The sequence below is a fragment of the Harpia harpyja genome, chromosome 6, assembly GCF_026419915.1.
Source record: "Harpia harpyja isolate bHarHar1 chromosome 6, bHarHar1 primary haplotype, whole genome shotgun sequence".
NCBI lineage: Eukaryota > Metazoa > Chordata > Aves > Accipitriformes > Accipitridae > Harpia > Harpia harpyja.
This window is the reverse complement of record NC_068945.1, coordinates 18,633,741-18,656,528: the sequence shown is the minus strand read 5'-3', so window position 1 is coordinate 18,656,528 and position 22,788 is coordinate 18,633,741. Positions and strand designations below refer to the sequence as shown.

Here is a 22,788-nt window from a genome sequence, read left to right as displayed (position 1 = left end):
CCACAGTTGGCTACATGAGATGCAGAGCAGAAATGCTGAGGAGCAACATCAGGTTTCCCTACAGAAAGCTTTTTGTGTTGGCTCTTCTGCAGAGCTGCCCATTTTTATTGTAGTTGCTGGAGATGCCCACAGGTGAAGCAGACAGTAGTAGAGACAGGCGTGTTTGGTCCTTTGCTATGCAGGTCTGTGCTAAGCCAGCATGACCACAATAAGAGGTTGGATGTTAACATGCGACATTTGTGCACATATCCAGACTGCTTATTCTATGGAGCAGATGATCTTCAGACTTTTTATGCTGCTCCCTGTAGGTACTCCTTGTAGCCATAATGCTGCTCCTTGCAGCCATTTTCCTCTGAGCAGCTGTCTGAATGGACAGTGGCCAATTTATCAGTCACAGCAATTTATCAAAGAGATTCAAATATTGGCAAAATCGCTATGCAGTTAATACTCTGGAGACTGGAACTATATAGAGCGGTTTAAAATAACAGCAACCTGCTGAATATGGCATCATTGAACCCAAACTGCAAATTACATTAAAGGACATTTGCTTATGGAGCTTGACAAATTACAAATGTATAACAACTCCTGACATATCTCGAGGATAACTGCCACTGAACTAATTATTCCATGTTGATAAGATCAGACAATTTTCCCTTTGTCAATGTGCCTCGGCAAGCCAGTTGTGATAATGAACAGAAAAAACTGCTCTTTTTTCTACCTATATGACTTTTGCTGTCCTGCTGTCGTCTTTTTCTTAGCGTGTTGATATTTGCTCATATTTGGAATTAGATGATCTTTGCTGGTTTACTGACACAGGGATTCTTAATATTGGTATGATGATTCCATTTGTCTTTTCCTCCTGCACTAAGAACTGGATACAGCAAGGAACACGAACCTCTTACACATTATATTTATGGACAGTTTTGCAGAAGTTTCCTGTAAAGCATACTGCCAGATCTAGTTAGGATTCTGCAGATAACTTTTTAAAGAAAAACGCCTGTTCTACCAGCTGACGAGCTGTTGTCGTGGTCCTGCTGGTTTGTATTAGGAAAACTTCCATCCACCTACAGAATATGTCTGCTATGCCTATCAAATATTTTTTACTTTTTTTTGTTCTAATTAAATGTCCTAGAAGATGAATTTGCATGGTGGGCCACAATCTGTCTCCTGCTGAGGTCTAAAAAGAGCATTCTTTTTCCTTGTTACTTGCAAAATGATTGCATGCACAGGTAGAGTGTTTATCTTAGTCTTCATTCATATCCATTGTATTTATAGCCTGTTATTTCCAATCTATATTGTTTTGTTTGTTCCTTGAAGTCCTCCTGAGAGAACACTATGGACTAAACATTTTTCAGGTTTGTATTGGTACTGGTCTTCCTAGTTCCTTATGTCTTCGAGCATGAACAAGCACCTCTCTATGCCAAACTTAATTTTGGTTCAGTTTAAAGGTGAATCCTGCAATAAATTCTCCTTGCCTAGGCTTCTTCTACTGCTTCTGGCAACACTGCATCTTGTTGCTGCAGTGCCTGAGATTCAGGACAGTCTCTGTACTTCCAAAGTGCAAGAGACATATAATTTTTTGATCAATGTAGTTAAATCATTAAAGAAGCAGAGAGGCAGAGAAGTCCTGTAAGTAGTGAGATAAACAAAGTGCATCCAGTATCTCCAAAGAGATGCTCCCCCACCGCTGTCATCAGCAACCTCTCTACAGTATCCCCTGTTCAGACCCGTATTTTCCCGGGCCCAAACACAGCACCCTAACTTCATCCCACTCGTACGGTACAAGTCAGCATCTCTTGTGGCTAGCTGGGAGCCACACGTATGCTAATTTGTGGGCTAACCTGAGGGCTGAGTTCTCCTTGCCTTTACTGCAGTGTTGGAGGAAGGAAGGAAGGACTCATCATTTTTCTCATCTCAAACTAGCCATCAATGTTATCAGGTTTTGTATATGGTTTTTACTTAATATTGGTCAACAGAGTCCAAAGTTACTGGGTAAGAGCACAGTGGCAGGCTAATTTCTTTCTGAAAAATATCTAATGGGATTAAGGGAAAGGCACTATGAGCCAATTAACATACAGAGTATATTTTTTTACTTCTTATTAGCTATATCTCCCCATTGTGGTCTGAAGACCATCTTCTGCAGGATTATTTTGTTGCAAAGATTATAGTTTCTGGCTTTCAGCTTGTAGTCTATTGAACAAGTGCTGCTATGGCAGAGGGACTTTATTTTTCAATTTTATTTTTAAGGAGAAAGTTATTTATGATTTTTTTAATAGCACTGATGATTGGAGGAAAGAGGATAGTCCCCCAGGGAACATAGGAGGGCTTGACATGCACAATGGTGCAGGCTCTGTTTTATAGTCCTAACGCCCTTTCAGACATGGGTTTGTTTCCCATGCACTAGAATTATTAGTGCCATAGCAGCATAAAACTGAAACAGAAGCAGCAAACCTCTGTCATTTTACACTGAGGTGTAAAATTTTACATTTTAAGACTGAAATAATTTTATGAATCATCTAAGCCAGATTTACAAGATCAAACAAGCAATGCTCATCAGTTAGCACTGCATGGAGAAACACAAGGAGTGATATGAACTAATCAGTACTGCAAAACGCTTATGCATGTAGCCATAGAAAGCAACACTACAGAAAACAGATACCTTGGCAAAGTCCATCATTACACTGTATGGATGTCTTTCACTTTATGCCATGATATAACCATAAAGGTAGAAACTTTTCTCTTCCTACTGTTCATTAAATGAAAACACCGAGGTGAATTTTTCCTTTAACATTGAAGACAGCAAGGCCCGCATTCATTTGAATTTCAACAGACACCAGTTTCCACCATCACGCCCTTAATGATAAGAAGGTGTCCTGCTCACAAAGCCTCAGCACTTGGACTAAGGTGCTTGCAGAGAGCCATGTGGATCTTCATTTTCCTATGACAAGTGTCATAGCTTTGGACTGAAAACTTCAGTCAATCTTTGACTACATACTGTGCCTAGTTGGGATGGAGTTAATTTTCTTCATGTGGTGCCAGGTTTTAGATTTGTGACTAAACCAGCGTTTTGGCCATAGCTGCGCAGTGCTTGCACAGCCTCAAGGCTTTCTCTGTTTCCCACTCTGCCCCCACAGCAAGTGGGCTGGGGGTGGGCAAGAGGCTGGGAGGGAACACAGCCAGCACAGGTGACCCAAACTGACCAAAGAGATATTCCACACCATGTGATGTCATGCTCAGCAATAAAACTAGAGGACAGTCTTTCTGTAGCTGTTGCTTGGAGACTGGCTGGTCATTGGTCTGCTGGTGGGAGGTGGTGAGTGATTGTCGTTGCATCACTTGTGGGGTTTTTTTTCCTCTTCTTCACTTATTAAACTGTCTTTATCTCAACCCATGAGTTTTCTTGCTTTTGTTCCTCCTATTCTCTCTTCCATCCCACTGGGGGTGAGGTGGTGAGCAAATGAGTGGCTGGTGGGTACTTAGTTGCTGGCTGGGGTCAACCCACCACAGATTGCCAAACTTTAACTGCCTTATCTGAAATGCCATATGAATGGAACTTAGCTTCAGGTTATTTTTAAAGTTTCTTCAGAAATAGCTCAGCCATTTAAAAAAAAAATTCTAGAAATATTGTGCTGCATTCACTGGGAAATTTCAGCATCTTTCTATTGATTGACGATGAAGGGCTGGAAACCTGGACCATGGGTTCCTGGTGTGGCTGTGTGCCTTTTGATCTTCCCCAAAACCACTACCCCATCTGAAAAAAAAGGGCAAGCAAACAAAATCAGAGCACCCTAGCCTGTATAATCTGTTTGCATGTGCCCAAGGGCACTTGCTGAGACTCACAGCTAAGTGCTCCAAAGCTCCCACTGCCATGGGCATGCTCCAGCCCAAGCCTAGAGGGAGGATGCAAATATTCTCAGTTGCTTGTCAGCTAGAAGATGTTAAGACCAATGAGCGTAAGAGCTGGAAGCAGGGAACCATTTTCCCCTTGTAGTCTTAATGCTGATGAACACACAGCAAACAAAGTAAAAATAAAACGACCCCCGGCTTAAATGCAGAAGTGTAAAAATGAGATAGGTTTTGCATGGTTGAGCTGGTAGCACTGGAGCTAGAGCCCAGGAAAAGTTTCAAGACTGTGAGCTTTGCTGTGATGAAAACAGGCTGGGGGCCTGCAGGCAGAGGAAGACAAGTTGGAGCCCAGGAAGATGAGAAGAGAAAAAGATTTTCAAAAATAGGGTTGCAGTGGCAACCTTGCAAATTCGACAAGAAGTCCCAGGAGGGAAAAAAAGTGATGATGAAGGCAAGGTTTCCAAAATGAAGGGCAAAATATTTAGGTCTAGGAAGGCACAGAGACAAGGACTGAGACAGGGATGTAGTAAGTGTAGCCACTACAGCCAAGTTTAAAGGAAGACTTTGTTGAAAGGACCAGGTTTCTAGAATAAAGGCTGTATTCTAGATTACAACCCACCTGTCTGCCACCATGAAAATCACTCTTGATTGGAAAGCAGAAGACACACCTGTCTAGCACTCAGCTAATGAGGCACCAGTAGGAAAAAAGATTACTTACAACACCTGGGAAGGAAAGTACTGTCAACACCAAATGTGGTGGTGTGACAGCGTGCTCCCCCTGCCCCCAACCTGCCCTGTATTTCCCATAACCCTGCTCAAGTGATGACCACCACTGCAACCCTGCTCAAGTGATAAACACCAGCGGCAGTTGTAATGGATGCGTCTGGTTGTGATGACTGCATCTGGGAGACAGATAACAACACAATAGCCAAGGGCTAATTTGACCAATGCACCCACCTAACTACAGTGCTGGTCTGTCGTGGTTTAACCCCAGTCAGCAACTAAGCACCCCACAGCCACTCACTCACTCCCCCCCACCCAGTGGGATGGGGGAGAAAATCAGGAAAAGGAGTAAAGCTCGTGGGTTGAGATAAGAACAGTTTAATAGAACAGAAAAGAAGAAACTAATAATGATAACACTAATAAAATGACAACAGTAATAATAAAAGGATTGGAATATACAAGCGATGCACAGTGCAATTGCTCACCGCCTGCTGACCAATGCCCAGTTAGTTCCTGACTGGCGATTCCCCCCAGCCCCACTCCCCCCCCAGTTTATATACTGGGCATGACATCACATGGTATGGAATACCCCTTTGGCCAGTTTGGGTCAGCTGTCCTGGCTGTGTCCCCTCCCAACTTCTTGTGCCCCTCCAGCCTTCTTGCTGGCTGGGCATGAGAAGCTGAAAAGTCCTTGACTTTAGTCTAAACACTACTTAGCAACAACTGAAAACATCAGTGTGTTATCAACATTCTTCTCATACCAAACTCAAAAACACAGCACTATACCAGCTACTAGGAAGACAATTAACTCTATCCCAGCTGAAACCAGGACATGGTCAATGTCTGACTCAAGCAAGTTCGGAAGAAACTAATGGCTCTAGTTGGTACGCAAATATGACTATGAGTCCATCATCTTACTTCATAAATAGTGGACAGCCCAGGGCCCGTTGAGCTCTCCTGCATGGCAGTGGGCTGCACGCCAGGATCTCCCCTTGACTAGAGACACCTTTCAAGGTTACTCCTCGAGGTTGAGAGAATCCTTATCGCGCCAAATACTCGGTAAGTCAATTGGGAATAAGCACACTGAAACTTTCAAGTCTTAGCTAAGTGATATAAAGGATTGATTGCGCATATATAATCCTTTAGACATAAACCGTTGGCCAAGTCTGGGACTAAGTCTGGATTCAGCCACACCTAAACTCCCCTCTGAGGAGGAGTTTAGAACGCAAGGGGGTCCTTTCTGAACCTCATGACTCAACCAACGGGAGGGTCTCTCTGACAGTTTTGTCTGACCCTGTCCTCTATGCAGTAAATACTCAAGTGTACCTTGCCATCAAATCTTGTTAAACTACTGTTGCATTTATTATTAAACTTTGTTAAATTGCTGGTTTATATCAAAAAACGTATTGCTCCTTCTCTCTTACGAGTGAAGTGCATCACTCGATTCGCGACAAATTGTCATAGTTGGCACAATGGCAAGTAGTATCACCGATTGTTTATGGAGGCATGGGGTGAATCCGAGTCCCAACTTCTCAGAAGAATGGGCCTGTGACAACTGGTGTAATTGGGAAGCTGTTGCCCTACGCATTCCCAGAACCAAGATTCAAGGTCAGCCTACTGGTCTTATCTTGAGTCCAATTGAAGCAGCATTCCAGAAATGAGATAACAGTGAAAGGAAGGAGCGTATTTCAACTCCTCCAGCACCAGTCCCTAGAAAGGGAGACAACCCCTTCCTCCCCCTTAGGGAGGAACTGCAGGACATGAAGTCAAAATATGAGTAATGCCCGGAAGTTAATTGGGTCTGCCTGTTCGGAAAGCAGAGGCTTATTAGTGGATAAGTGATGATGGCCCATACATTTTAATTCCAGTTTGTCCTCAGGGACAGTTGGTGAAGTTTTTAACAGATACAGGAGCACAAATTTCAATACTAATGCAACAAGATGCCGAGAAGCTGGGCGTGCGATCTGGACAGCAAAGAGTTAAGATTACTGGTGTGAACAGAGCAAGTGCTGTATGTCAAATAGACAATGTCAATTTATGGCTCCCGGGTGAGAAGCGTATGTTGACTACTTGCTTTGCAATTAAAGATCATCCTGAAAATATTTTAGGTTTCGATGTTTTAAATGGACGAACCTGGTGCCTGCCGAATAGCAGTGTGTGGTCTTTCAGCTCAAAAATCGATCCCAACCCTGGTAGAAATAGGGAGGCCACAGTGCGTGTACTTCAAGCAGCCCCTGCACTCCCTGATTCAAAATTACTAATGTACCGCAATATCCGATTTCTGTTGTGGCATGAAATGGAATTTCTGAAGTCCTAGCTGATTTGGAGAAACGACAAATGATTTCCAGAACCCACTCCCCACATAACGCATCTGCCTGGCCAGTTCAGAAACCGGACGGGAGGTGGCATTTAACAATTGGTTATCGGCGCTTGAATGCCAATACAGTCCTGCGAACAGCTGCTGTACCAAACATTGCAAACCTAACAGCTACTTTGGAAGCAGCTGCACACCCATGGATAGCGGCGCTAGATGTAAAAGGTATGATCTTTTTGGTTCCCTTGAAGGAGGAGGACAAAGAGAAGTTTGCTTTCATTTGGGAGGGAATACAATATACCTTTAACAGACTCCCACAGGGGTATAAATATTCACCCACAATTGCTCATGCTGCACTTGCTGAACTTTTACAGACAGTCTCACTCCCCCAAGATGTGAAACTGTACCAATATATAGATGATATTCTGATTGGAGGAACTTCCCCTGAGAAGGTGGGGGAAGTGGCAGCAGCAGCATGGCAAGCACTAAATAAAGTAGAAATTGATATTCCACCTGGAAAATGTCAGGGACTGAGTAAAGAAGTAAAATTTTTAGGTACTTGGTGGATAGCAGGCAGTGCAGTGATTCCTCCAGATACCTTAGGAAAAATCAAAGAGCTGCAAATGCCCCAATCAAGAAAGGAGTTACAACAATTAATGGGAACTTTAGGATATTGGAGGAAGCATATACTTAAGATTTTCTATCATTTCCCATCCATTATACTCACTCTTACGGAAAAGCAAACCCTGGGAGTGGAAATCAGAACATAAAGAGGTGGTCAAAACTCTAACCGAAAAATTAAAAACGTATCAGTCACTAGGACCAGTACACCCTGGTGACCCTGTTATAGCCTAACAAGGTTTCGCCGAACACACTACTTACTGTAACCTGTTCCAAACTGGCCCCCATGGGCCAAAAACACCTTTATTGTTTAGCTCAACCACATTTAAAAAAACAGAACAACGATACTCTGAATGGGAAAAGGGACTTTTACCTTTAGTCTGAGCAGTTAAACAAATGGAGAAAATACATCAGGGACAACCTGCGCAAACCAGTGGACCATTTAATTTACTAGAAGCAATCCTAAAGGTGACTGCTCCCCCAGAAGGAGTTGCACAAAACCCCACTATCAGAAAATTATATACCTATCTAACAGGAGTTGACCTTAACTAAACCTTATGGCCCACTTGCCCGGGAAGCTACTGATAGCAGTGGTGCAAAACATAGAATTAGTGCATTATGGATTTTTCTTTCTTTTTAATGGGGTAACCTGTTCAGACTCTCCCTGCTGAAACAAGTCTCTATTTTCTCTTACAGCACCCTGCAGGATGGCAAACAGAAATGCTGTGTTCATGTTACTGTAAACGGAGCACAAACACAAGTGACTTAAATTAGAACACACATTGCAGTCTTCTCTGTTAGCATTGCAAACTAACCAATGGCTCTTATCTGATATATTGCCATCAGATCTTGTTAAACCACTGCTGCATTTACTATCAAACTTGGTTAAATCACTGTATTATGTCAATAAACCTATTGCTGCTTCTCTCTTACGAGTGAAGTGCATCACTCCATTCACGACAGGTGGTAACATTTTTCCAAGTTCCCAAGCCCAGCACTTTGAAATGGATGTTTTCCTGCGTGGTTTTTTTTTCTTGATGACTGGCTCTATTCTCAGTTTACAGGGGCCAGGTCACTGCACGACTGGACACATGGCAAGACAATGGGTGTGATTTACAACGTCATGACAATTACGTGAAGTAAATGGCCACTGAATTTATGGCATCTGTGTTCATATCCGGTCAAAGGAAATAACAGTGTTGCAGTTAACCATGTCAAATTTGTTATCTTGCTGTTACAGACTTCCATCCTATTGACCTTCTCGAACACCACTTCACTGGATGGTTAGGGCAGGGGCTCCTTATCAGGTCCTGGAGCAGATGTGAGCCCAGTTTCCACACAAGCATTGCTGCCAGAAGCCAAAGATAGGCATCTGCTGGACAGGCCATCCTTTGGGGCCATGACCTCGTCACACCATTAGAAACCAGCTCTCGTGAGTATCTCTAGTTTCACCTGTTGGAAGTGAGAGGAAGCAAGTGTTGTGGGAGACACCCTGTGTGCCTTTCCTGAATGTCCACAGAAAGTTACTGGTTTGGGTTTGTGTAGCAGTGTTTTGGTAGCGGGGAGGGGCCACAGGGGTGTCTCCTGTGAGAAGCTGCTGGAAGCTTCCCCGGCTCCAAGACGGGAGAAGGCCCAGGCCGAGCCCATCAGCGATGGTGGTAGCACCTCTGGGAGAGCAGATTTCAGAAGGGGAACCTGCAGCGGAGAGGGGAGTGGGATGTGAGAGGAACCCCTCTGCAGACACCGAGGTCGGTGAGGAAGGAGGGGAGGAGGTGTGCCGGAGGAGGGGATGCCCCCGCAGCCCGTGGTGAGACAAGACGGCAGGCTGTCCCCCCCCGGCCCACGGAGGGGAGCGGGGGAGCAGATGCCCACCTGCAGCCCAGGGGGGACCCCACAACCGAGCAGGGGGATGCCCCCCAAGATGGCCATGACTCCATGGGAAGGCCTGTGCTGGAGCAGCCTGTGACTGAAGATCAGCCCATGGAAAGGCCCCATGCCAGAGAAGTTTGTGAAGGGCTGTCTCCCCTGGGAGGGACCCCACGCTGGAGCAGGGGAAGAGTGAGGAGTCCTCCCCCTGAGGAGGAAGGAGCGGCAGAGACAACGTGTGATGAACTGACTGCAACCTCCATTCCCCATCCCCCTGCGCTGCTGAGGGGAGGAGGTAAAGAAAATCAGGAGGACTTGAGCCAGGAAGGAAGGAGGGGTGGGGAGAAGGTGTTTTAAGATTCGGGGTTTACTTCTCATAATCCTTATTTTGATTTGATTTGTAGTAAATTCAACTGATTTTGTTTTTTCCCCAAGTTGAGCCTGTCTTTTGCCCGAGACCATAAGTGGTGAGTGATCCCTCCCTGTCCTTGTCTTGGCCCAGGAGCATTTCTTTATATTTTCTCCTCCTCATCCCACCTGGGCCAGGTGCAGGGGAGGAGTGAGCAAGCAGGTTTGTGGTGCTTTGTTGCCAGCTGGGCTTAAACCATGACAGTTACTCTTGAGTTTCCTGAGGACCCCATTTCTCCATGAAAACCTGCAAAGGTTCATTACATCCCATTCTCCCAATTCATTAATGAAGATGGTGAACAATGACAGCCCCAGTACCAAGTGCTGAAGAATGCAGTAGTAATCAGATGCCAGCTGGACCTTGTACCCCTGATCACAGACAGTAGTATCCCTCCAAGCCCAGCTGGTCAGCTAATTTTCCACCCACCGTGCAAGTCACTTATCCAAACCATCTCTCTCCAATTTGGCTACAAGAATACTGCGAGAAACCACATCAAGAGCCTTGTTAAAGGTAAACAACACTTTCTACAGTCCCCTTGTCCACAGAATCTGTCACCTCATCATAAAAGGCCATCAGGTTGGTCAGGTGTGACTTACCCTTTGTAAATCCATGCCGACTATTCCAAATCACCTTATCTTTACTGTACTTGGGTAGTCATGGCTTCAGGGAGGAATGTTCTATAATCGTTCCAAAGAAAGGGATCAGGCTGGCTGACCAGTCTCCTGTAGTTCTGTGGGTCATCTTCTTGTCTTTGAAAATGGGTGGCAAATGACATTTACATTTTTACAGTTATCAGGAACCTCATCCATGACTCTCTTGGGGCACAAAGGCAAGAATGATAGAAGTGGTAGCTCTTCCTACTGACACAGAAAGTTTCTGAGAAGGGGAAGGACAGAAAAGACAGACACCAACAGGACAGGATGTTGCACGCCCACATCCCACAGTTCTGTACCTGTCAGGGCTCAGCAAGGACCAGCAGCTCCCTAAGGGCCAGGGGCCAGAAACCAAGGGAGATACCACAACTGGCAAGGCAGGGGCCTCACCAGCCAAGGCCCCATCCCCACAGCACCCAAGCCGGACAGGGATGGTAACCAGGGTCAAGCCAGAGTCCAGGTCATCAGACAAGCTTGTAGCAATGAAGCAGGGTCAATGTGAAGCTGGGAAGTCAATCGCAGGCCAGGATCAGATCCAGTAATGGCAACCAGGGTCAGACATAGTCACAATTGACAGGCAGCTTCACAGTAACACACATCTGAGTCCAGGCAGGAAGACCATCCATGGGTCAGGGTCTGGATCAATGGCCAATTTCCATGCCCACACACAGGCATGACTGTAATGGAGCTAGAAACAGGTAGACCTTGAACATTGCTCAGGCAGGGACTGAAGCCCTGGCTTATCTTAAATGGAGTTCCTGGGCCCCTGAGCAGGGGGTGTGAGTGGAGAGGTCCCACATATGGATGATCAGGACCATTAAGACCTATTAGTGCTCTCAGAGCCATGACAGGATCCATGGTTTTTACAAAGTAACCCCACTGGTGACATTCATGTTACAAGTCCTTTCAAGCACAGGCAACACACAAGACAATGGGCACACATCACATCCATGACAGGTATCTTCAATGCTAAGGGAATGCCCTCATGCTCACATTTATCAGCTCGCTTCAAGCAACATAACACTCATTTTCTCACAGTAGCCACATCTAGGTGGATGCCACCATCTTGCCTGTCCAAGGCCAAGGGCTTGCTGTAGTATCGTGGCTTCAGTCAGCACCATAAGGAGCAGGAGAAATGGCGACTGAGTAAGAGCATCTGGCACAGCCCCCTTAGTATGCAGGTGCATACAACAATTACGCAATAATCATAGCATAGGCTAGAAGCCATATGTAAGTGCAAAGTACTTTAAGTGCAAAGGCTTTCAAGATACCTATTGAGCCAACACATGAACCAAGCAGAAAGGATGTGGCCAGTCTATCCCAAAGATCCTAGCCATAACAAAGCAGTGTAGGCACAAGTCACTGCATAAACACAGTCACAGAGCCAAGATTCACTCTTTGGTATAAGAGAGGAAGACGACGTAGCTGTATCTACTAGGACTCAAAACTGGCGTTCTCACTTAGCGGGTGCACAGGGTCAATGAGCAAACTTCTCCAAATATTTAGAATATAATCATCATGGGTCAATGGATTGAATAATTTCCTATTGAAAAGAAGTCACTCAAGCATTTAAGTCAGCTTCATGTATCACTATGCAGAACAAAACCCAAAATAAATTCTTGACAGGGGCTATGTGTTGTTTGTACTGGGTACACTTAAAGGTACAATGAATCTTCCCTAATGCAGGCAGTATAATACAGGTGCTGAACTCCCAAGAAAATGCAAAATAAAACCTTCTCAGAGTTGCCAATATTATTACAAAATTCTCCAGTGGAACATTCTCCCCCAGACTAATAGTTGGGCATCCAACCAGGGGGGGGGAAAAAAAAAAAAAAAAAAATCTAAGTTACTAGGATAGCTGTGCCAGACAGGAAGGGAGTTAAAAACCTCCCAAATAGTTCCCCAGTTTGAGAGAAGAAATGTACGCATGATGGAAGGAGAGGACTTTTCTCCCCAAAAAAGCCAATTTTTAATTCAGCATACAGATAAAGCTAGGAAATTTTAATGTTATGCTCCACTGGGTAATTATATCCAAGATGCCTACAAGCATACATCTTCAGCAATGGAGTAGTACTGCAGGCTTTTTAAGTACTCATGCCAATCAATTCCCAAGTCAGAGCAGGAGGAAAAAAAAAATGCTGAAGAGAAAAACATTCCTGATGTGTTTTCTTAAGTATAAGTACATGCTATTAGAAGTTCATTAGAAAAAGCCTGGACTCAAGTCCAGTTCTCACTTGCAAACATTTTAAGAAAGAGGATCTGGCACTTATTTTAAAGCTGCTTTTCATCTACAGGAATATCTTCAATGCCTATTTAACTAACTGCAATAAACACAACTTTATACTTTTAAACTAAAAAAAGACAAGGCATGGCCTTCAAAAGTTTATTTCAAGTATAAAAACCGTTCAGTGAAATATCTACAGAGTTTTTATTTTCAGTATAAAGGTTTAAACAGATAGAAAGAATCAAGTACCAAATTTCTGAAAAAATATGATTCAATTCAAAATTCTGAAAAATGAAAAGGCACTTAAACATAAGATATCCAACAACAAATATAACCTTTATGTCAGAGTGAACATGTAGCCAAACATTATCTAACTTTATAAACAAAGAAATTAATTACAGTCTGGTTAAAGTGAGCAACATAGTCCAGACAAGAGTGAATTCAAACTCCCTGCACTTTAACAATCACACTTTTCTTTCAAGTGTAAAGAAAGCAGACAGAGAGAGGAAAAAACCAAGAGAAGTCTTCAGTCAACTATCAGTTTACAGCACTGCGTTCAGATGAAGAACTCAAGAGTTCAATTTGTACAAGTTCCACAAAAAGAAATGTAAGAAAACTGGGTAGCAGCATAAATACTTCATGGTATCCCCGATCTATATGTTTAATTTGAGGGTTTTATATTTGTATTCCCAGTTTAAAAAAAAATTCTACAAAAATAGAAAATCTTGTTAGAAGCACAACAATCAGACTAGCGTAAGTAGAAAATAAAGGTGTAATGCTTGGGAATCCACTGCAATCCCTTTCCAGTTGGAGTATTTTTCCACTGCCAGCAATGGAAAGTACCACAAGTACAAGTTCTCCAGAGTCAGAAAACAAAACAGGCTATGACAATTTAAATAAGTTTGAGGTTTTTTGGTCAAGATTCAACTAACTCCTGTATCTTTAAAAAAAAAAAAAAAAAAAAAAAAAAAGACTCAAACATCCCAAAAAGAAAACAGTACATTTGACAATGGCATTTTCAGCACCAAAGCATATTTGTGCAATAAATACAGACTAAGATCTCAATCATTCACAAATACAAGGCAAATAGGGGGGGAAATTGCCAACACCAAAAAAAAAAAATTTTTTTACAGTTATTCAGAAATATGAAGTAAACTGGTAAAAGCATTTTAGTGTTGGCATTTTTTTTCCTAGTGATACTGAATAAGACCTATGATACAGGAGTGCTATCAAGGCTTTTGCGTCTTTTTTTCCAGATACATTTTCCTGTAGGTCTGAAACACCTCTTTTGAGTCTTTGATTGGAATGTGAAGAGCCTTGCCATCTCCATCCAGGATCTGTATAGCTGTATCAAGTGGAATACTGTCCTCAGCTGAAAGACAGACAGAGAAGCAGGTTAAAGCAAAAGTCTGAGTCTCAAATGATGCTACTCCTTATGCATGTGGCACTTCAGGCCACCCACTGTCAAGAAGGATGCCACAAACTTCCTTCCTAAATCATCAAGTACTTCAGACTTAAATCAATCTCCAATGCACCTTCAAGCACCAAATGGTCATTTAGGTGTCTTCCTAAGAGATTTCTAAAGAATATTAAGAAAGGTGTGAATGAAAACGTGCGTTTGTGAAAGAAAGAGAAAAAACAAGAGGAAGGGCTAAAATAATAGCAGACACCAATAGCCTAGGACACATTCAACAGCAATAAAAGATGTAAACGCTGCCAAATATGTTGCTTTCATCAAGACTACAACACAGGTAACTTGTCAGCAGAGGACTTGCACTCTGATAAGAACAGGATGGCAACAAGGTTACAGCATGCTGAATGTACCATTTTGCTTCCTATTAGACCAGTAAGAAAACAAGACTATAGCTAGAAAGATACCCAAAGCAAAGAAACAAAGACAGCAGGGAGTAACCTCGCCCAAGATTTACAAAGGACGGAACAACCAAGATCCTGAGATGAAAGATGCCACTGTTTTAACTGTTGACTCCTAAAGGGTACAAAAGACCATGCAAAAAGTAATTTGCCAATCAAGAGAAACAAGGAAGAGGTCGTAGTGGCTCCACTTTTCCTCTGTGTGTCATACAAGTAATCCTGTCCAGACTATTGGGACACACAGGTCCTGGTACTTGTGAGCACGCGTGTATGTGCGGACAGCGTCAACTTAACTGTGAAAGCCAAATAAAATAAAAAAATCACTTTCTGCTTTTATAGTCTCACACTAGATTTTGTTACATCACTTCCTACATTTTGAAGTGGGAAAGAGGTAGCTTAGTCTTTACCTACAGTTTAAAACTGTACTTGAATCTTGTCACCAGTGCTACCTCTGATTCAACTGCACACACATATGCAGGAAAATTCCAACAATCTCCAACAACATATTCTTATGGCAATAAAAATCTCCACAAATCTTTGAAACTCATGTCTACTCTACGGTATCCATTTCAGCAGCAGAGCAAGTAAAGAATAAGTTAAAATATTTTATTAAGATTTGCTATTATAAAGGAACACTTAAAACCAAGCAATGAGTATTTAACTTGTATTTCAAAACAGATAATCAGAAGTCATTTCACCTGTAGAGATCTCTTCCAGCTTTTTTTGCTTCACTGGATCACATTTTAACCAATCTTCTTTTTTACTCTTGACACCTAAAGAGAAAATTTCAAAAATGTTTTTGAGGATCCTATATCACAAGTTCTGGTCTCTATTCAGCATCAAGTTTTAACACATACACTAGCACATGCAAAAGGGAATTTCCTTTTGGTGTGAAAATGACTGCAAGGGCTGGTATGTATAACTTAAGATTTGGTTTTATTTAAAATCAAATATAGTATTTGACACAAATATGCTTCACAATGCACCACGTAAAATGTCAAAAGATTGGGGATAGGGAAGTAGAGAAGGTAAAAAAGGCAGCTTAAAGCAAAGATGGCAAAGGTTACAGAGACTGTGTACAGGGTATGTCTGGCCGAAGCCCTCTCTCTTCCTCAATGCCACAAAAGATCTCTCCCTCCACTGTCTACCCAGCCAGATTTACACACAACCAGGTGAACACTGAATACAAATTAGATCACCTTTGGTAACTATGCCAAGGGAATCTGCTTTCTATGAACAAGCCAAGCTATCTTCTACAAATAGGTTAGAAAGTCTTCTCGCAAAGTGACTTCAAACTGCCATGCTCTGAACTACTCCAATTTTATTCTGTAAAACTTAAGGAAAAAAGAATAAAATGTAAAATTGAAGGAAGTCTCATGTTGTTTTTCAGCTTAACACACACCTACAGTCTGTCAGAAAGCTAGCTAAGCTATTTCAACCTTCAGCTTCTAGAGTCCCACATTTTCACTGTCTGTAGTTTTGTGTAACATGAATTCAAGGAGTGCACGCTTTTTACTTGCAAATTAATTTACTTACAAATTAATAATCAAGATAGTATCATACCTGCCACAATGGCTTTCTCTCTTTCCAGGGAATTCTTTGCAGCTAAGCTCTCTTCATCAGTGGTTGGATTTCTGAACAGTATCTCTGGACACAGCTTAAATTCAAGTACTTCCAGTTTGCATGATTTCTCAACTTCTGAGACAGAAGCATCTCTTTTCACACCTGGGCTGTTTTGTGACACTTTGGGCTTTATAGGCCAGATGGGTCTGACAGGTGATGTCTCTAATTTTGTCAGATATATGCGTTCCTGTGCTGTACGTTTAAATGCAACTCTGTTCAGGTAGTGTTTTTTTGGTTCCTTTTGAAGATGCAATTTTAATCTGTTATTTCTTCTATTTAAATATAGCAGATTTTTATCAGGAAACATTTTCTCAGAGCACTTGTCTTTGTTTTGAGCATCGAGACGCCTCTCTTTGTTAGAAAAGTAGTTTGAGATGGTAGAAGATCGAGCCCTTTTTCTCTGTAGTTTAAGCACAGAGCGATCTGCTAATGAACTCTTTGATTTCCAACCATTTTCTCCATTCAATTTTTTAGCTTTGTCAGTGTTTATCACGCAATTATGTGAAAGCTGCTTGGAATTCTTTGCTTCAGATTGTTTCAGTCTTTCCTCTTCCACTTTTGTTTTCTTAGGGTCTCTCTTCCCAATCTTATTTTCCTTCCTCTTCCGTTTGTATGACTGCTCCTGTGAAGGATGAACTTTAATAGATTTAGGCTGAGAATATTTGGGGTTTCTTGACTTTAAGTCTACAGTGCCAAAATTTGGGAACTTTATAGCATCAGCACGGTAACTATTCAGCTTTTTATGTTTTATTTCTGCTGATAATTTGGCTTTCTCTTTGATGTTAATTCCTACATCTTGCCCAAGTATCTCCTTTTGTTTCCTACCATTCTGTTCTTCAGCTGAATTCTCTTCACAGGTTTTAATTTTTTGTCCTTCATTGACTTCAGCATGCTTAATTTCAACAGTTTCTGACTCTGTAAATTTGTGAATGTCTGTTTTGGATTTCATGGCCAAATCTCTTTTGGTTTTATCTTTTGAAAGGGACTCCATTTTGAAAACTCTCTCTTTCTTTTTGGATGACTTTGTCATGTTGTCTGCATCTGTATGACCAGCTGTCTGATGTTCTTTTTTGTCAGAATGAAATTCTTTGCCTAACAATGGGATTTCTCTGTCGATTTGCAGCTCTTTCTTCAAGCTGCTCCTTTTAGATTTATCAGCATCCTGGTTTTCAGAGGAATTATCTGGTCCAATTATTTCCTGTTGTGTTGTAAGTGGTTTGTATTCATTATTCACCTTTAGCCTAGCTTTTTTGTTCATTGCAGAGGTGTATTTGCAAATATCTTTTTTATTTTTGCTAACATTGTTTGAGATTTTTTCAGAAATTGGCAGGTTTCCCACTGCACAGTTTTTCTTCATTATGGCATCAGATTTACTGTTCTTTTCTTGCCTCTCTGCAGAGCTAGTATTTTCAGCTTTTGAAAGCTGACCATCATTTTTCTCTGCACCAGACGTTCCAAATATACAGGGACACTGTGGCATTTTACATGCTGCAGATAGCCAACCCATTAAAGAACAATCTTTTTTTTCCCCGCCCCTGCGGTTGGATGTTTTTTGTTGTTTTTTTTTCTTCTCACATAGACTCTGACAAGGCTGAATACTGCCTTCAACGTTCTCCTTCTCAGCTGAAGCCTCTCCTGACTGTTGACTCGCTACTCTCTCGCTGTCACTAGAGGAACACCAGTTGTGTTCGGGAAACAGTTCTTGTATCTGATCAAAGTTTAACACTTCAATTTTTATCTGATCTACTGGGTCCTTCAAATGAGAATTCTTGTCACAAATTTGAGTCTCTTCTTGAGGTCTGTTCTCCATCCACTCAGCCACAGAATCATTTTGTATGGCTTCTTTTGTTAGCATATCAGCACCTTCAATGCCATATGGAAACTCTTCCACTAGTTCAGACAGCTGATTGTTTAGATATTTAATAGGTTCTGCTCCAAAAATGTTCATCTCTCTTTCTGTGCTGTTTTTACTGGACATGTAATTTTGTTTACTGTTGTCTCTTGGAACGGTGAACGCATTTGTTTCAGCAGTTACACTGATTGAGAAATCTAGTGAATTTTGAGCTAACTGCTGGTTTAACCTAGCAAGAACTTCCAAGTCATTTTCAGGATGCTTCAAAGATGCATTGAATGACATTTTTTGTTCTGAGGTAGAAATTGTTTTAAGAGGATCGCCACTGCTTTCTTTCTCCAAATGACTAGTTGTGATACCATCCCAAATCTTACCTGCTTTATTCATACAGCTTGATGATTCTTCCAACACATTTTGCAGGAAGCTCTCTCTTTGGGGAGTGTTATTGCTCAGCTCATTTTTAGACAAGTCCAGCTGTTGTTCCTTTTGCCTTGGGTCAGATGCATTTCCTTCTGACGAGGTATCACTTAATGTACATGTCTCAGGGACTGACCTGAAGATACTTGCTATTTGTGGATTATAAAACATATGACCTTCAACAAGAGAACATACACTAGAAATACAAAACATCTGTTCTTCCAACACAGCTGTGGATGTATCTCCTGTCTCTAACACAGCTTGCTTGTCTTTATGGTCTCTTACACTTTCTTGAAAGATTTTACTAGAAAAATTCATGACCAATTCAGGAAGAGAAGGCTTGTTTTGTAACCCAAGCTGCAGATTTTCTCTGGCATCTTGTGCCAATTGACCAACTTTCCTTTGGTTTTCATCGTATGAATTATTTGCACTCACACTGCTTTTTACTCTCCTGTTTCCATCAGCTAATTTGGTCTGTTGCAAATGTGAGTCCACTTTCTGTACCAGAACACAATCACTGGGTGATGACCAAACAGTTTCTATTGTTCCTTTATCAGTATTTACCACACTTAAAACATTTTTCCCCTGTTCTTGCAAGCTACATATGCTTCCTGAGTCAATCACTGGATAGGTTTTACCTGCAGATGTTGGACATTTGTCTGCCTGCTCACTCTGTGTTCTCTGTTCAGAAAGTACTAAAGGAGAGACAACTGCAACTTGGAGTTCAAAACTTTTTATCAAATTGCAACTCAATGTATCAAGTTTTTGTGTTACAGAAGCAGTTGTTACAGGCAAAATTGCTTCATCTGTACTAACCAGAACATTATTTTGTTCTCTATTTTTTGTGTTTTGGCTGCAAGGCGAAGTCTGATTTGCTGTGGGGCTTTCCTTTGACTGGCTATTTTGCACAGTTACAGATTCTGACGGATGCTTTCTCCACAAGCCCAGGCATGCAGTTAGCTCTTCCACAGAGTAACTATAATTGCTCTGATTAACAGATGTATTTTCAGTAAATGGTGTTTTCTTCTGAGCTACTTCACTCTGGAATTTAGCTTCACCAGATTCGGCAGGAGAGTTTGTGTGAACCATAAATGCCTGCTCACTTTTCAAACTTTCTATGTTCTTCTCACTAGTGTCTTTTAGTAAGCTTCCACCTGAGGCAGATCTATCTACCAGTGGTTTTTCACTACACAGGAGACTAGTCAGTATTTTATCAGCAATAGCACCAGCTGTCTTCTCTTTCAATATATTTGTGCTGCTCAATACAAACTGAAGAAATGATGAATTCTTGGGGGTAGCTGGCACATTCTTTGATGCAATTTTGATAGAGCTATCCACTTGACTAAAACATGAAGCGTTGTTCAAGGATGTCACAGTTTTTTGAGAAGAGGCCAAGGCACATGCATCCCTTCGTTCCAAGATGGGAGTACTCTCAGGATTATTTAATTGAGCTGGGAGTTTGCTTTGAGAGGGAATAGGAGCAGAGCTTGATGAAAGGCTTCCCTGCTCCACCTGAGGGTTACTTCGAGTCACCTCTAATCCTCTGTTATCAGCATTGGCTACATTTTTGTCATTTCTTTCTTCAGGTGAAGAGTTAAGTATTGGACTCTCTGTCATCACTGTTTCAGATGGGGAAGGTGGTACATTTTGTTTGGGCACCCGTGAAAGACAATTAGCAAGAGCAGCTTGATAACTTGGAGGAAGTGGGGGAGTACTTTTGCCATGTTTTGAAGCTGCAAAGAGTTTTCTTCTATAATGATGCATCCTTTCAAGCAGGACACATTTTTTTTTAATAGTGAGCAGCTTTTGAGCTTCCCAAGCTAGTCTGTCCTTTGTAATTGTTCTTCCATCTGCTGCTGCTGCTGAAGAAGTTTGAGAATTAACAGGCCCATTCATTAAACTACTAGTCTGGCTTTCCTGAACTGAAGCACTATCACTCAGTGGCTTTGAAGCAGCCACCGAAGAAAGAGTTTCCAGTTCTTTCACAATATCATACAGTTCTTTGGAAATGCCAGGGTATGGCACAGACTTTTCATTAAAAGGCTGATTTGCTGTCACATTTCCACTTGAATTACTGACATTCCTAACTGATTGACTGACTTCTCCAGATGGCTGTTTCTGACAGTGTTGCTGAACACTGTTAAAATCAGAAGCATTTTCTGGATCTGATGGGCGCCTCTGTTGGCTAAGGGTGTATCCATTAGGCACATTTTGAACTGCCTGTGCTACACCTATTAAAGACTGTGCTGCAGCTCTTGAATCACAGTTGGCAGGCAACAAAGATGGTGCAGAACATCCACTAGGAGCTTCTGATCCCATCTGACTTGGTCGATACTGTAGCGGCTGTACATTTGCTTCAGTATTTTGATTCAGTGAGTGTAAAACTTTAAACTGATTGTTGGAATGATATATTTGGTTTTGGACACATTGCCCAGATGTACCAAGAGACATAGAACTATTCTGGGAATGAATGTTACTTTGATATAACATTGTAGTTCTCACAGAATTATGCTGCTGTATTTGTGGCCGCACAGCGTAACCGTTTCTGGGGACGTACTGAGGTTCCTGAAGTACATTCCTCATGTTATTTCCAGCGTTCATTTGAGATGGGTGAGGTAACTTTCTACAGGAATAAACGTAGCCATGGGAATTTGGCCAAGAAGTCTGAGTCATCTCTGCCTGCAAAAGCGATGTCTGACTGGGAGGTTTTGGAGTGACTGGTACACAGGACAGTGGATGTCGAACAAGTGAGTATTTTGAGATGAAAAAATCATTACTAGCTACAGATGCTCCTGGTAAAGCCCGATATGAAGTTTTGAATCTTTCAGCATCGACAAGAGGGAAGGCAGCATTGCTAGTTGGCAGATACACCATTTGGTTATTTCCAGCATCAGTGCATACATTTTTAGAGGAATTGGCATTTGTCAGAGGAAAAACATGTGCATTAGAAAGCGACTGAGTGTAACATGCTTCTTTACTTTGCAGGTTCTTCTTTACATCAGCATTCTGGAATGGTCTTACATTCCAGTCCATCTTTTTTTTATTTCTTTTTCTTCAGCCAAAAGCCAAAATGCTAAAAAAAACCAAACAAACAAACAAAAAAACAACCAAACAAAAAAATACAACAACAAAACCCCAAACCTTAATCTTTCGATCAGATCCTATTTCACTTAGCAAGAAGTGATTCAGAATGCATTATGAACAGAACCATTGAACTTAAATTGCTAGGCAGAAGAGCAACTCCATTGGCACATCCCATGGACATCGATGTTGTCAATGTCAAGCTGCATAAATTATTTCCCAGAACACAGTTAAGGTACAAGACGACAGAGCAGCAACTAACAATTCTATTGACTGTCTAATGAGTAACAAAATCCTCACGTTACTCTCCTAATTCTATTATCATTCAACTTTTTAATTTAACAAGATTGCTATATTTACCTTCTCATCCAAAAATGATGGAAAAAGCCCAATGTATTTGTATAACATGATACAATAAGCAATGCTTAAGAGCTGAGCATAAGAAGCACCTACACAATACAATACAGGTCAGAGTTTCCAGACAAGAAGACTTGACTTCAATTATACCTTCAAATACAACAAAAAAAAAGGAGAAAATGAATTTGGGTTCAGTAAAGATCTCTCATAATAACATAGCCCACTTGTTTTTATTCTACATGTCATTTGCTCTTCCCTGACACTGTGGGCAGTTACTAATTTTTGAGAAACACAAGTCTATGACTCTAGTTAACACCACATGTAGCTACAAGCACACCACCCCTAATTCAGTTTGGTAGTGTTAACTTAGTCAGCAGAAGGCATGAAGCATGGAGATGACATCATCACCTCTGCTATTTCAGTAAGTACACCTCCAGGAGGTAACAGTGTCACAAATCTCTAACTCTTCATGTGTTATATTCCAGAATTTACGCCAATTACCAACAAGCCCAACTGGGTGAGCATGTTACTTCTGAATGACCTCTGGAACGTTGTTAGAGACAGCGTCTTCAAAGTCAAACACTATTTCAGTCTTCAAAAATGGAAAAGCACAAAAAAACCATGACAACCTACAAGCATGAACGCTGTTTGCATCTCGGTAAATTCTTCTCAGTGTGGTCAAACCTACCTAGGACAGAACAAACAGCTCACTTTGTGCAGGGTATTAGACAATTTCTCAACAAAATGTTTCAGGTCATTTCTCTCAGATCACCCAAGGTTCCTGACTTTCTTTCATGGACTCTTTTAGATTTTAAGACTCTCCTGATTTCAGACTTAGGAATTAGAAGCATGACTCAGACCTAGCTTGTAAGAGTCACAAAGTTACAATTTTCCAGGTGTTATTATTAAAATTCAAAGATAGCTCTATCT

General features: G+C 41.7%; 1 protein-coding gene across 1 annotated transcript in view; it reads right to left on the bottom strand.

The window, feature by feature from the left end:
- Positions 1–12,973: 12,973 nt before the first annotated feature.
- Positions 12,974–22,788, bottom strand: part of RESF1 (retroelement silencing factor 1) — a 31,772-nt gene continuing 21,957 nt past the window's right edge. The window contains exons 4-6 of the mRNA XM_052789846.1: positions 16,092–21,493; positions 15,227–15,301; positions 12,974–14,028 (exon numbers count right to left, since the gene is read on the bottom strand). Of these exons, the coding sequence (XP_052645806.1) occupies positions 13,886–14,028; positions 15,227–15,301; positions 16,092–21,453 (5,580 nt within the window). The 5' untranslated portion in view covers positions 21,454–21,493 and the 3' untranslated portion in view covers positions 12,974–13,885. The remainder of the gene's footprint in view (positions 14,029–15,226; positions 15,302–16,091; positions 21,494–22,788) is intronic.